The sequence below is a fragment of the Lampetra fluviatilis genome, chromosome 4 (genome assembly GCF_964198595.1).
Source record: "Lampetra fluviatilis chromosome 4, kcLamFluv1.1, whole genome shotgun sequence".
NCBI classification, from domain to species: domain Eukaryota; kingdom Metazoa; phylum Chordata; class Hyperoartia; order Petromyzontiformes; family Petromyzontidae; genus Lampetra; species Lampetra fluviatilis.
The window spans coordinates 17,829,701-17,843,684 of NC_136278.1; the positions used below are offsets into that span (position 1 = coordinate 17,829,701).

General features: G+C 53.6%; 1 protein-coding gene across 3 annotated transcripts in view; it reads left to right on the plus strand.

Moving 5' to 3' along the window:
• Positions 1-2,236: 2,236 nt before the first annotated feature.
• Positions 2,237-13,984, plus strand: part of LOC144931612 (peptidyl-prolyl cis-trans isomerase FKBP1B-like) — a 29,193-nt gene continuing 17,445 nt past the window's right edge. For 2 of the 3 annotated variants that reach the window (XM_078855685.1, XM_078855682.1), the window contains exons 1-2: positions 2,237-2,400; positions 4,685-4,732. In XM_078855685.1, coding sequence (XP_078711811.1) covers positions 2,364-2,400; positions 4,685-4,732 — 85 coding nt within the window. In that variant the 5' untranslated portion in view covers positions 2,237-2,363. The remainder of the gene's footprint in view (positions 2,401-4,684; positions 4,733-13,984) is intronic. The other variant, XM_078855686.1, reaches the window with a different exon arrangement.

Consider the following 13,984-nt stretch of genomic DNA (forward strand, 5'->3'; position numbering starts at 1 on the left):
CTCCGACCCTGGGTTTAACATCGCTCTTTTATTATGTATTTTATATTCGACCTGGTGGTGATTCATCCCGTTATGCTTCGGGTCGAGTTGTATATAAAGTATTAAAGTATGGAAATAACATTTCATATCAATAACTTTAGCCTACCCTGTTGTTAAATTCCGACTTTAACGTGACTTTAATAGCAATACAGAATAATTGAGCTTTTTGTCTTAACTAGGCGAACACGAACTTCTGGTGACCCCCGCAGCCTCGCTGTTCAGCTGAGCCTGCATCCTTGAGAGATGCACAACACCCTTATTCTCGTCTCACTGTGGTCATCCAACCTTCTGCTCTGGGAGTGTTATTAATTTCAGGACAAAGGCCCCCTCACGTTCAGACGTGCAGGGTTGTTTAAATCAGCTCCCTCCCCTGTGCACACGTGTTGAGCTGGGTTTATCTTTGCTCCCTCAGCTGCAGGAGGACAAGGCGTATTTCTCCCTCCTCCCTGTGTGCACGTGTTCCAATTAGCTTGGAATCCTTAAACACACAATCAGTGATGATTCCTGGCTTTCTGTGGTTGTGATTTAGACAAAGGCGCCTCTGAGTTGACACTGCCCTATTATTCGCCCATGTGCTGAGGTCATAGAATTCGTTTTGACTTCAGTAATGTTAACATTCAGTATTGGATTAGCAAATGGGCAATGGTTCATTGATGTAGCTCGCAGCCTGGTCTCCAATTTGAGCGAGCGCGAGGATCGATAATTTAGCCTACTCTGTTGTTGAATTTCGAATTTTGACGTTACTTTAAAACCATGCAGGATGGTTGGGCTTTTTGCCTTAACTATGTCTGGCTGACTCTCCCACTGTCTCTGCCGCCTGCACGGGTGACGTGTGCCCGTTTATCAGGCCTTATCTTTCCTTGAAGCAAGGTTGCAAATTCTGCCATCCTAGCCCTCCTCCAGTTCATTACTTAACAACACCTGGTGTTTTGCAGTTTGCTGCGCTTTGGTGTGTTTTCATTCATTATATATCAATGATGGAAGCAGGGTTAGGATACAACACACCATCACGGAGATGGAGCGATGGGGACCCAACTCGATGTGCAGGCGCATTGTTGCATCGCAAGGTAGCACGGTGGCAACTTTGGGAGAGATATCCATCCAGCAATAGACAGAGCATGGCCAATGATACCTACAAATACGTCTTCAGTGAAGTTAAGAATAAAATGTATTTTGTTAAATTGGGACGCTGCCTATCAACGCCGTCTAGCAGTTCAGCATTCGAGCAAGCCTGACTGCTGATGATACTCTGAAAGTCGAAACCGGCGCAGCGTTTGCTAGTGTTGAACCAATGCTGCTAAGACTCTGCACTCCCAGAAGGAGGCCGTAGTGTCTGATGGGATGTGTAAACATGTTTAAGAGACAATGATGTGACAAGTAATAATGTGACAGGTCAGCGAATCGCCTGCCGAGTATTCGTGCCGCTCGTTGCAACGGCACCGACGCCGCGTTCACTCGCACTCTCTCAGCTGCCGCAGAGACTCAGACCCAGCCTCCAGTGTCAAATGGCACGGGATGTGATCATCGGTAGCAGCGGATTGTGGTGGGGGAATGCTGTGTGAAATCAACGAAAGAACTTGGCAGGCAATCCACGCCGCCTTCCGTGCGGCGAGTGCAGCGGCTTTGGTTTAAAGTTACCTCTGCGCCGCCTTCTGTGCATCCAGCGGCGTCTCACGAGCAAGAGACTGCCGGATTAAGCTAGTGCGAGGCTTGTAGCATGTGATGTTATAAAGGGCCCTAAATATAAAAAAAAAACATTAATATTAAAATAGCATTTATACTTGCATAGTAAAGTAATCGCATTTTTTAATTTGCTATACAGCCAGATAATCGCTAACATTAAACACCCAATCGTTCGTAAAAGTTAAAGGCAGTAGAATACTATAGTAATAGAGCAAGTGCAGAACCGGAATTGATAGCTTGGAAGCATTTAGCGCGGGGCCCCTAAAAGTGCGGGGCCCGTAGCATTATGTAGCTACTTTTGCTACTGGGATAATCAGGCACTGGGTGGAGAGTATCGTCGATGCCAGGAAAACAGGGCGGCTGCAACGGAGGGAGGGAGGCAAGAATGAGAGAAGTGGAAAAATATAAAAGTGTCAACGTGGGGATGAGGAGCCTGAGATGGAATGGGGTGGGGAGAGGGAGGGAGGTGGGGGTGCGACGAGAAGGGGGGAGGAGTTGCTATTTTGGTCGCTGTGGGTCTCGAGAGAGAGGGGGATCGAGAGACGGGATCGAGAGAGGAGATAGTTCAGCGGCATTTGAGTGACGCTCTGCACGGAGCTCCCGGCACTTCTTAGCTCCGCGAACTCCGCGCTTCCTCGGCCATGGGGGTGGACGTAGAGGAGATGTCTCCCGGTGATGGTGAGCGTCGCTGCGCATGCATCCGCCCTCTCGAGCGTACAACCCCGCACCTACCTCGCGAGATCACAGGGGAGATGAAGAGGCGAGATGTAGAGAGATATTGAGATGTAGACAAGAGATAGAGATGATGTAGCGAGATGAGCGAGAGATGTGGACAATCGATAGAGGTCTCGTGGGAGAGAACGGGGTACGGATAAGAGATGGATATGTAATGAACTGAGAGAGATAGATAAGACGTAGATATGTATTGAGATGACAGGAGATATACAGATATGATATTGAGATGTGAACTACAAAATGTATACACGAGAAACGAGATGCATTGAGGTAACAGGAGATATACATATGTGATATAGAGATGTGGTGAACTGACATGTATAGACACGAGAGAAGAGATTCAGTGAGATAAGAGATAGATATATGAGATAGAGGTGTGGTGAAATGACAGAGGTGTAGACGAGAGACGGATGTTTTGCAACGAGAGCGATGTTGTGGAGAGGAGACGGGACAGCGAGTGTGGTGAGAGAAGACATACAGACGAAGATAGAGAGATGAGAGAAACAAAATTAATTGGCTGCCTTCATGTTAATTGGTTTGCTATGTTAAAAGTGAAACTAGTTGAGTCGCGCGGAGGGTAGTTTCACGGTGGCCCTGCGTTTGTTACTGTGTGAGGTTCCGGGATTCAGAGCTCACACAAGGATAGGAAGACTAAAACATTGCCATTGTACCTCCACGGTGATGTAAAAGTACGTAATTATTGACTCGTATCGGCGGTGGAAGCCTGCGTATGGAAAGCAACGTCTCACGAACGGAGATGCGATAACGCTCACCGTGGAGTTTGTGAGAATCTACGTTAGATATAAATGCGGCGACACCAACCCTGCAATGAGTTTCGCAAATAACCTCGCGTGGTGAATCAAGGGGCGGAAATCACGACGATCCCAAACAGCGCCACCTGCGGTGTTAGTCTACTTGGGGTTGCCACCTGTCCGGGTTTAATCCGGAACGGTGGTAATTCTAAGTTTGATCTGGACAGTCCTGGTATTGGGCCTGATCCTGAACTGCGGTCGGGTGGCACCACCAGCAGCAGCGGCAGGGATTGATTGTGTACCGAGATCTGACGTCATTGCATGGAAGTTGTTCACTCATTATTACACCATCGTATACCATCACACACTCGTGATTACACCATCACACACTCCATCACACGCCGCACCATCACAAAGACAAATATCCGCCGTATAGCCTGTAGCAGACTGTTGGGGCAAGCGATGTTAGCGAGCATTTATGAAGGCCGGCATGGCACGCGAGGGGGTGGGTGGCCAGCACCACGCTCGGCCGCACTTCGTTTCCCCAGTGGCGATGTTTGTGGCGATGTTTACACACCCGCACCAAGTACTCGTTTAAGGCAGAGTCGACCTAGGAGAGGACCGGTTCAGATAATCGTCACTGGTGTTGGTGTTATAGCGGGAATCGAACTCGGGTCGCCAGGTTGGTAGCGCAGTGCAACCAACCACTGTACCACCGCTCCCCGCACACACTAGCACACACACACATACAACACAACGGCACGAACACACAACACGCTCGTATCGCATTATAAGACGCACCCCCTAACCTTTGTTCAAAAATGCAGAGGCAAAAAAAATCGTCTTCTTATGTGGAAAATACGGTGGAATGTATAGACAGGCAGGAGTGAGCTCTTGGATGATCTTGCAGACGGTGAGGTCTTGAACTTAATGCGGGGTTGAATTGGGATCCAGTACATGGGTCCAGGAGCGCTGGGCGACTCCACTCAGAATCCGAATATTTACACTGGAGGAGGAATCCGATGAGCTATAAAGCTCCTTCTCACAGATGTCCAGTAGTGGCGGGTAAGAACGTTACAACAACAAACATTATACAAACTCTTAGGCACGCGGGGTGGCGAGTCTGGCATAGGCGTTCTGGGTCACCTGGACTCTTGAGGACCAGCGATCGGCAGCCAAAGCAACAAGATGTTTTTTTTTCAAATTCGGTAACCCCAAACAATATTTCAAGATCCGTGGTGCAAGTGGGGAATACGAGAGACGGTGGTGGTCCTTAAATAAATACACGTCACGAAGCAGTCCTTAAAGAGCCACATGCTGCTCCGGAGCCGCAGGTTGCCGGCCCCTGCTGGGGACGATGGATCCCAGCGGGGAGGCCACGTAGGAGACAATCCATCGGCCGACCGCTGCATTGCTGAGACTCGACGGGCGGGATAGCCACATCACCAAGGAACTTGATTTCTCACCCTCCGCAGGTTGCACCTTCCCCAAGAAAGGGCAGCAGTGCGTGGTGCACTACACGGGTGAGTGCGGACGCGCAGCGCGGGAATCACCGCTCGGTCACGACTCCCACAGAGGCTGATCATGATGATAATGCTGCTGCTGCGATGACATCACAATGGACGACTTTAACGCAACGTTCAGTTCGTGCACGCGCGACGAAATGGCCAAGCGGGCGGCGCGTTCGGCCGCTTGAGGCGCGCGGTTCGACACCGATAAGGTGATGAGGGGACCGGACAGCGAGTGCGGTGAGAGAAGATACAGACGTAGATGCAGATATGAGAGAGATACATTAATTAGCTGCCTTTTTGTTAATTGGTTGGCTATGTTAATGGGCTTCCTATGCTTATTATGATCTGAATTCCAGGTGATATTCGGTTCTCCCGTAGTTTATAGTCTCGAATCCAGGGTGTATCTGTAACTACTTGGGGGGGGGGGTTGCCTTCGACCATTGCCGGTGATATTTTGATAGTAATAATAACAAAACTATTTGTAAAAACATTTGCCGAATAAAAAACACATTTGCGATGAAAAGGGGGAACGAATGTCGAGGTACAAACCATGGCGACGCACTCCCGTCGCGATCGGCCCCAGGGCTCTCGCAGCGCGGCTTGAGACGGGGCGCAGCATCTTACAATCCGGAGAATACGGCAGCGATGTTACGGCAAACGCGAGTGAATGCAACACGACGCGTACAAGTCGTGCATCATTGTTCAGAGGACAGCCATTCTAAACTCTAAATTGAAAACTTACATCTTTAGAAACTGCGTGTTGTCTTTAGTTTGTTGTCCATCCCCCGCACCTCCAATGAGTATGGTTGGCTACGTGCGGCGCAAAAGAAGTTCAACATAAGGTACGCAGTACATTATGAGAGATCAGGTGACAATCCTAGGACAGGGTGGCCTATCCGCAAGGAAGCAACGCAATCCCACGTAACCCTACGCAACCCCACGCAATCCCACACAATCCCTCGCAATCCCACGCAATCCCACACAACCCACGCAATCCCTCGCGATCGTGCGGCCGCGCACGCTGCAGACAACCCTCCCCCCCCCCGGCTAACGCGAGTAACGCGAAACACGTCGCGTGGTTGCACACAAACACAGCGCAGCGCTCTCAGGCGGCACAGCGCGGGCAGCGAGACGCGGAGCCCACGAAGCCGAACGGCTCAGCGGGGACCTCCCGCACGGTCCACTCCCCGCCCCACCCACCACGGCGGAGTGGCCACGCCACATCACTCCGTTTCACTGCGCGAGTCGCTGCCAATTATAGGCGCTGCCGCGATACCCCCTGGGGACAGCCTCGAGCAGCTGCTTTGGCATCGACGATCGCCGTGTGGCTATTTAAATGTCGGCAGGCCCATCTCACGTGGCGAGCGAGTGAGCGAGCAAGAGAGCGCGTGCAGTTTGTGACCAAGAGGTCATTTCACTTAAATTTGGCATGGGAATCGTGCACGGTGAATTTCAGGAGACGTGAGAGATTTGTTGAAGTCATCGTGGTCGATGGCACGATGCAAAAAAAACTAAACTATTTTACCATATAAGGCCCACTGAGCTATATGGTAGCTATCTTTCAGAAGCGATCTGGCCACAAATTTCAGTTTTAAGTCTCAGTTTCATTTATTAGGTATTGCCCTGTGAGCCATGAGGCTCTTGACTCGGGTGCAACCGAACAAACAAAACATGAACAAAGAACATCTTAAAGTGACGACGCGCAACAGAAACAATCAGGAAAACCAGTAAAATCTTCCAGACAAAAGCATCGTATATCAACGCTGTGTGCAAAAATCCCAATGGGATGCAAGTCGAACAATAACAACCATAAGACAATTTAGATGAAGTTATCAGGCTAACTCCGTACTTCAACAAACACACATGGCTTAACCATACGTTTTCGAATATCACCAAAATAAAGCTATAAAAACAATGTAACAGTGATCATAGGAACTGTGGTTCAAATTTAACAATAGGCGATATTCATAACATATACGACCAAACTTTGCAGCCATAGCTGGCAGCATGAGTCACTCCATAATAGCAGGAGTATCAGCAGGAGTTTTTCAATGTGTAATGTAGTAACTTGGCGGGAGACGACCTTACGGGTAGCACACTCTTTATTTACACCAACTTATATTACACGGGTGGCTAATCTGCAGCCTAACCCACGGGGTTCCCCTGGCTACACCCACACGGGCTCTTACGCCCCGTAGCTTCTCGGAACCCCCCCGGCTGGGGTGGCCGTCTCGACTCTGGGTCCCACAGCCTCGTCCCACATGGACGTCAGACCACGGGTCCCACAGTCTCGCCTCCGAACCACACAGGGTCCCGGCCCTTACAAGGACAGCGGAACTAGGGGTCTCAGGGCCCTACCTCTTCAACTCCGTCTTCGATCTTCCACTGGTTAACAACTCCCCGAGTGCTCCCGCGCGTCCCCCTTTATAGTCCCTCATGCGGACGTCGCTGAGAGCACCCACCCCAGTTGACCAATCACCGCGCGCTGCCCACGATCCTATTTCCCACCTTGTGTCAGCGCGCACAACCACGCACCCCACGCCGCCCCGTGATCTCTCACTGTCGGCGCGCGTCAACACCACCACTACATCACCCCCTACCACATAGCTCGCAGCCGACCCGGCTGCTATAAAAAAAAAATGTATTACCCCCTCCCCCCCCGTGTGTGCCCCGTAACACAAACAACAACAACACAACACAACAATAACTCCGCCATCCGCAAGAATCAGAACATGGCACCGCAACAACAAGGACAATATGTACAACCCGGCGAGTGACAACGATAAATGTGTATGCAAAAAAATGACTCGTGCAGCGTCCCTTCATTTCCGAGCGCCCCTTGAACGGGACATTATACTGGGCAGAAGGGGAACGCGGCGGCGAGCTGCAATCTCGGGCCCTCCCCTCTTTTTTTTTTTTTCATGAAAAGTGTCGTGTCTTAGCACGAGTCCACCTGGCCGGTCCGTCGTACGGCACCAGACGCGGTTGACCGTCCGGTGGTGCCGGCAGTCCAGGAAGGCACGGGGCAGGCATCGGAGATCCGCGCGTGCCTCGGGGTTCCGGTTCACGACGGTCAACAGCCGTCAAGTCCGAGACACCTGGGAGTGGGTCAGGCGGAGACACGTGAGGATCAGACTGCGACACATCCCTCCCCGAGTCGACGGCCACATCACACGCTCGGTCGTTACAGCACAAAGGGGGGTCATGCGGTGCCGCGAAGGGTTTCAGCCGGGAGGGGTGTACGTACCAACGGCGTTTTTCCCATTTAATCTGGATACTCTGGGGTCGTGCAATACGCACGATTTCCACGGGTCCCCTCCATGGTCTCAACAATTTAGGGGACGTAGCCAACGGTGCATGTGGGCAGTGCAGCCAGGCCTTATCGCCTGGTTTCCAATCATGCGTATACACCTTTCGTGCATGCAATCTTTCGTTAGCGACCTGGCGAGACCTTGAATTCAACCTCGCAGCCTCTCGCGCTTCAGCCAGTTTGGCGATATTAAATTTGATGTGGTCGGCCAATTTAGATTTTGCACGTGGCTGGGAAATCCCCAGTTGGACATCCATGGCCGGATCGGCCTCCCGGCCATACATGAGAAAAAATGGGGAAAACCCCGTCGCCGCATGGGGGGCCATTCGATAGGCCGCGAGTACCCCAGGTACCTGTAAGTCCCAATCAACCTGATCGTTGCAGACCTGTTGGCACAGCATGGAAGTAATCGTCCTGTTTAGACGTTCAACCATTCCATCAGTCTGCGGGTGGTATGGGGAGGTACGCACTTTCTTCGTACCCAACAGGTCGCACACCTCGCGCAACAAAACGCTCGAAAAATTATTTCCTTGGTCCGTCAGCAAGCGTTCGGGGGCGCCTTTGTCCAAAACATAGCCCTGGACAAAGGCGTCCGCCACTGCCGCAGCCGACTGGTTGGCGAGTGGCCACGCCATGGGCCATCGGGTGAAGTATTCGACACAAACCAGCAGGTACTTGTTACCCCTAGGTGTAGTGGGAAAGGGCCCCAAGATATCGAGCGCAACCAGTTCGTTCGTGCGCGAAACCTGAATGGATTGTAGCGGTGGATTAGCCGCTATTTGTGGCGGTTTTCTTTGAGCACACACCACACATCCCTTGAGGATGTTTGCCACGTCGCTCCCCATACCCGGCCAATAGTAGTCCCGTTGGAGTAGGGCGAGCGTTTTGTGAAATCGCAAATGCATGAGTCGTTCGTGAGCAGCCAGAACGACCCTACCCCGCATAGCAGATGGAACAACGAGCGTATGACGCCGGGACATATTGTCCCACTTCATCAGGAGGCCCTGTCTGACCACCCAGGAACCGACCCGCGTCTCCCCCCCCCCGGGAGCCTCTGCCTTCCGACGCAACGTGAGTAGGGAACTGTCGGCCATTTGGAGACGGCCCCACTCGATAAGAGGCAACGCGAGTAACGAGTCCCCGCCTGTGGGAGCGGCGGGCGAGTCGACCCCGGGAGCTTCAGTGGCGGCGAGCAAAACTTCCGCGGGGACGGTGACAGGGGGTTTACACCGCGCCGATCCCAGAAGACATGCGCATTCCGAGCGAGGCGACAACCGCAACAAGGCATCCGCATTCGAGTGCCGCAATCCCTTACGGTAAATCGTCGTGAATTGGTAGTCTTGGAGGACCTCCAGCCATCGGGACAATTGGCCGGAGGGTTGCGCCACCCGCATAGCGTGTTGGAGAGCCGCGTGGTCCGTTCGAACAGTAAAATGACGGCCGTAGAGATACGGCCTGAATTGCTGTATAAAAAAAACGATCGCTAGCAATTCACGACGTGTTACACAGTAGCGTTGTTCCGCAGGCGACAAAACTCTGCTACCGTAGGCGACCACTCGTTCGACCCCCCCGACCACCTGTGAGAGCACTCCCCCGATACCCGTGTTACTGGCATCCGTGTCAAGCAGGAACGGTTGCGTGAAATCGGGGTAACACAAGGGAGGAGACCGCACCAAGGCGTCCCGAAGGGAGCAGAACGCCGCCTCCTCTTCCGGCCCCCAGTGAAACCTTACCCCTTTAGCCGTCAAAGCGTGTAGGGGCCTGGCTATGGTGGCAAAATGTTCGACAAAATGGCGGTAGTAGGAGGCGAATCCTATGAAGCTGCGGACTTCGGTGACTGAGGTTGGCGTTGGCCACGAGCTGACGCAGTGCGTCTTAGCAGGGTCTGTAGAGATCCCTGAACGGCCAATGATATGCCCCAAGTACCTGACCGATTCCCGAAGCAGGTGACATTTAGCCGGTTTAAATTTTAATTTAGCGGAACGCATCCTGAGGAACACCCCTCTCAATCGCTGGAGGTGCTCCTCGAAAGTCCGGCTGAAAACGATGATATCATCGAGGTAAATCAAAGAGGTGTCCCATTGGAGTCCTGACAAAACCAATTCCATGAGCCTCTGGAACGTGGCGGGAGCGGAATGTAAGCCCATGGGCAATCGATTGAATTCAAATAGGCCTCCTGGTGTCTGGAAAGCGGTCTTTGGTTTCGATTCCTCATCGAGGGGCAATTGCCAAAATCCCAAAAGCAGGTCAAGCGTCGAAAAAAACTGTGCTCCCGCCAAGGCATCCAGCGACTCATCCATCCTGGGGAGTGGATACGCGTCGGCCATCGAGATTTTATTTAGGCGGCGGAAATCCACACAAAACCGCAAGGACCCGTCCTGTTTTTTAACAAGGACGATGGGAGCACCCCACGGACTGGAAGAGGGCGAAATGATGTCGGCAGCCAACATGTCATTAACAGCCGACTGCACATGCTCCTTCTCGGCTGGGCTGAGCCGGAAGGGATTCTGCCGAATAGGGGCCGCGTCACCCGTCGCTATGTGGTGGCGCAACAGGTCCGTGCAGCCAATATCGTACTTGTGTCTGCTAAATACGTCAGCGAATTCGAGTAGCAGGCCCCTCAACGCTCCCAACTGCACACTAGACAAGTTACTAGACCCAGCACACAACGAGTCCAACCATTCTGTCCCCTCCTCCAATGGAGGATCCGTATCGAGGCTAGAATCCGCATGTGCAACGAGCTGTTCATCGACGGGTAGCGGCGCCGCGTGAGCCAGCACCGTGCCCTGTGTAATTACAGCTGGCCGCGATCCCGTATTCAGAACCATAACGAACGGATCCCTGTCCGCCCGCACCATGGTCTGAGCTACCGCTAAGTCGAGGCCCCCAAGAGCTCTGTTTGACGGCCCCAACAGAACACCTTGTTCCGCCGCATCCACCCCGAGGGGTTTTCGCAATCGAAGGGGTACCAACATTTGCGATCCCGGGGGCACCCGCACAGTCTGAGTTGCCAGCGCCTGAACCGTAGCACAAACCGTGCATATTTTGGTAGGACTCGTTAAAAATGCAACCCGCCGACCCGATGGAAGCTCAATGCAGGCCTGATCGACGAGAATTTTAATGGACATTTTAGCCAGAAAGTCCGTACCCAGTAAACAAGGAACTGCCAGAGATGATGACACAAAAATAGGACCCGCCAATTTGATATCGCCAATACAAATAGTCGCCCGAATCTGTCCGATGATTCCCAAAGAACCCCCGTTCGCCGCGTAAAACGGTACGTCCACCGGAAGAAGGGGTCGACTTTGGACGGGGAGGATGTTATAAATAAGGTCCGAAATGATAGTGGCCGACGCACCCGTGTCCACCAGCACCCGGACCTCAACCCCGTCGATAAAACCCGTTACTATGGACGACCCGGCCGACGCAGCCACTATCCTGTGGACCAACTCGGACCATTCGACTGCTCCTGGGCCGTGTACGAACCCCCCTCGCCGAACCGAATCCCCGGTACTCATACGCGGTCCCCCCACCGCAAAGCGGCGACCCGAGTGTGCCGTGTATGTGGACCGAGCGTGTGGGGTGCCGCGACTTGCCGGGGTTAGCTGGGACGACTTGGGGCCTTGGTTGTCGTCCGGACGTGGTCCCGTGGCGCGCTGACGCGGAGCCCGGCAGCCGGACGCGACGTGACCCCGAAGGCCGCAGTTGTAACACATGACGAGGGACGTCGTAGGTTTCGGTTGCTCCAGCTTGCGGGACGATCGTATGGGCGAACGACCTCCCGATCTCCACTCCCCCGGTCTCGACACGTTGAAGGCCTCCTCCCAAGCCGTATCAGTCTGAGGCTCGGCGACCGTCGCGGCAGGTGTCGCGATCCCCGCCGATGCACAGACGACTGCCCGCTTGCGCTTGAGGACCTCCTGTGCGTGGATACCTGTAGCAACCCCCAAGGAGCCATTTCGTCCACCGTATTGATGGGGACTCCCAGGTCGTGAGCCAACGCCAGCAGCTGCTCTGTCACCATGGCGTCCTTCCCCTCCTTGTCCATGCGGGGAAAAGCGGCGTCCGCCAGGGCGAGCAGCGCCGTGCGATAGGCGAGCGTAGTTTCTCCAACCATCTTACGCCGTTCGTAGAACTGGTGGCGACAGGTCGAGGGCGGTCCGAACACCTTAGCCATGAGATGTAGCGCGGCCTGGAGCGTTGAGCGGGACGACCTCGGGGCGGATGTGAAGGCCGCAGGTGCGTCGTCGTCGAGCATCGCCGGCAGCGCGCGTAGGGCAGTGGTGTCGGACCAGCCCGACATCTCTTGATGTGCGAGGAACCTTCGTTGGAAGGCCCCCCAGTCGCCCCCGTCTGCCTTGAACGCCGTCAGCGTGGGCAGTCTTTGTTGGAAGACCTGGTCGTCGTCCTCCGATGAATGCTTTTCCCGCGCGCCGCCGTGGTTGACGAAAATGTCGGCTCCGTCGGCAGGCGCATGGTGGAGAGTTTTGGCGCGCGCCGATGACGCGGGCTGTGTGGAGTGGAGGTCCCCGACCACGTGGTGTCCACGCTTCCCACCAATCGATGGTGGACCCTCAAAAATGGCGCCAATTTCAAAACTTTCGGCGCGGAGCGCGTTCTGGCGGGATCCCTCCGGCCGCGCTCCCTCCTCCACCCTCGTAGTCGTCCTCCCGCCTGCTGAAACGGTGATTTCTGCCAAAATTGAAGCGGCGGCGAGCAGCAACTCCGCCAGGCGTGAGTGTGCATCCTGTAGGCTGGTGTCGCAGGCGAGCGGAGCGTCGGCCATCGCCGCGAAGTGCTGCATTCGTCGGCAACTCTTCGTCCTCGCCTTCCGAGGCTTGTGGCTCCGGTACGTCGTCGTCTTCCCGATCTCGCTCGTGGGTACGGGTAGTCTTCCTAGTATCCATCCTTTTGAAGACAGGTTTACTTCTGACGCCAGTTGTAATGTAGTAACTTGGCGGGAGACGACCTTACGGGTAGCACACTCTTTATTTACACCAACTTATATTACACGGGTGGCTAATCTGCAGCCTAACCCACGGGGTTCCCCTGGCTACACCCACACGGGCTCTTACGCCCCGTAGCTTCTCGGAACCCCCCCGGCTGGGGTGTCCGTCTCGACTCTGGGTCCCACAGCCTCGTCCCACATGGACGTCAGACCACGGGTCCCACAGTCTCGCCTCCGAGCCACACAGGGTCCTGGCCCTTACAAGGACAGCGGAACTAGGGGTCTCAGGGCCCTACCTCTTCAACTCCGTCTTCGATCTTCCACTGGTTAACAACTCCCCGAGTGCTCCCGCGCGTCCCCCTTTATAGTCCCTCATGCGGACGTCGCTGAGAGCACCCACCCCAGTTGACCAATCACCGCGCGCTGCCCACGATCCTATTTCCCACCTTGTGTCAGCGAGCACAACCACGCACCCCGCGCCGCCCCGTGATCTCTCACTGTCGGCGCGCGTCAACACCACCACTACAAATGCACCTTTAAAGATCAGCACGCTATAATCGAAACTCAAGATCATACTTTGCAGCGGACATCCGGAGCGGTGCATTTGATTTCAGGCCACTGCATAGCAGTGGCAGCGGGGGGTGTACAGCTCAAGAGCAGTTTTGAATGCAGATATCACAGGTAGTGATCCAAGTTGCAGTTTATTGGCGACAGCATTCCAGACCCTGGGGGCATCAACAGCAAAGGACCTTCCTCCAGTATTTGTACAGCAATAAGGAATGTGAAGCTGGTAATGAGCGAAGACCTTAGGTCACATTTGTTCTTCGAAACAATAAGGAGATCCAGCAGGTAGTCTGCTGATTTTTTTGTAAGTACATCGTGAATAAATAAGATCTGATGCACAAGCCGTTGATCATTAAGAAATGTTAAGTTTGAACTAATGTAGAGATCGCAGTGGTGGATCCTATATGGGCAGTTCAATGCAAATCTTAAGGCCGAGTGATAA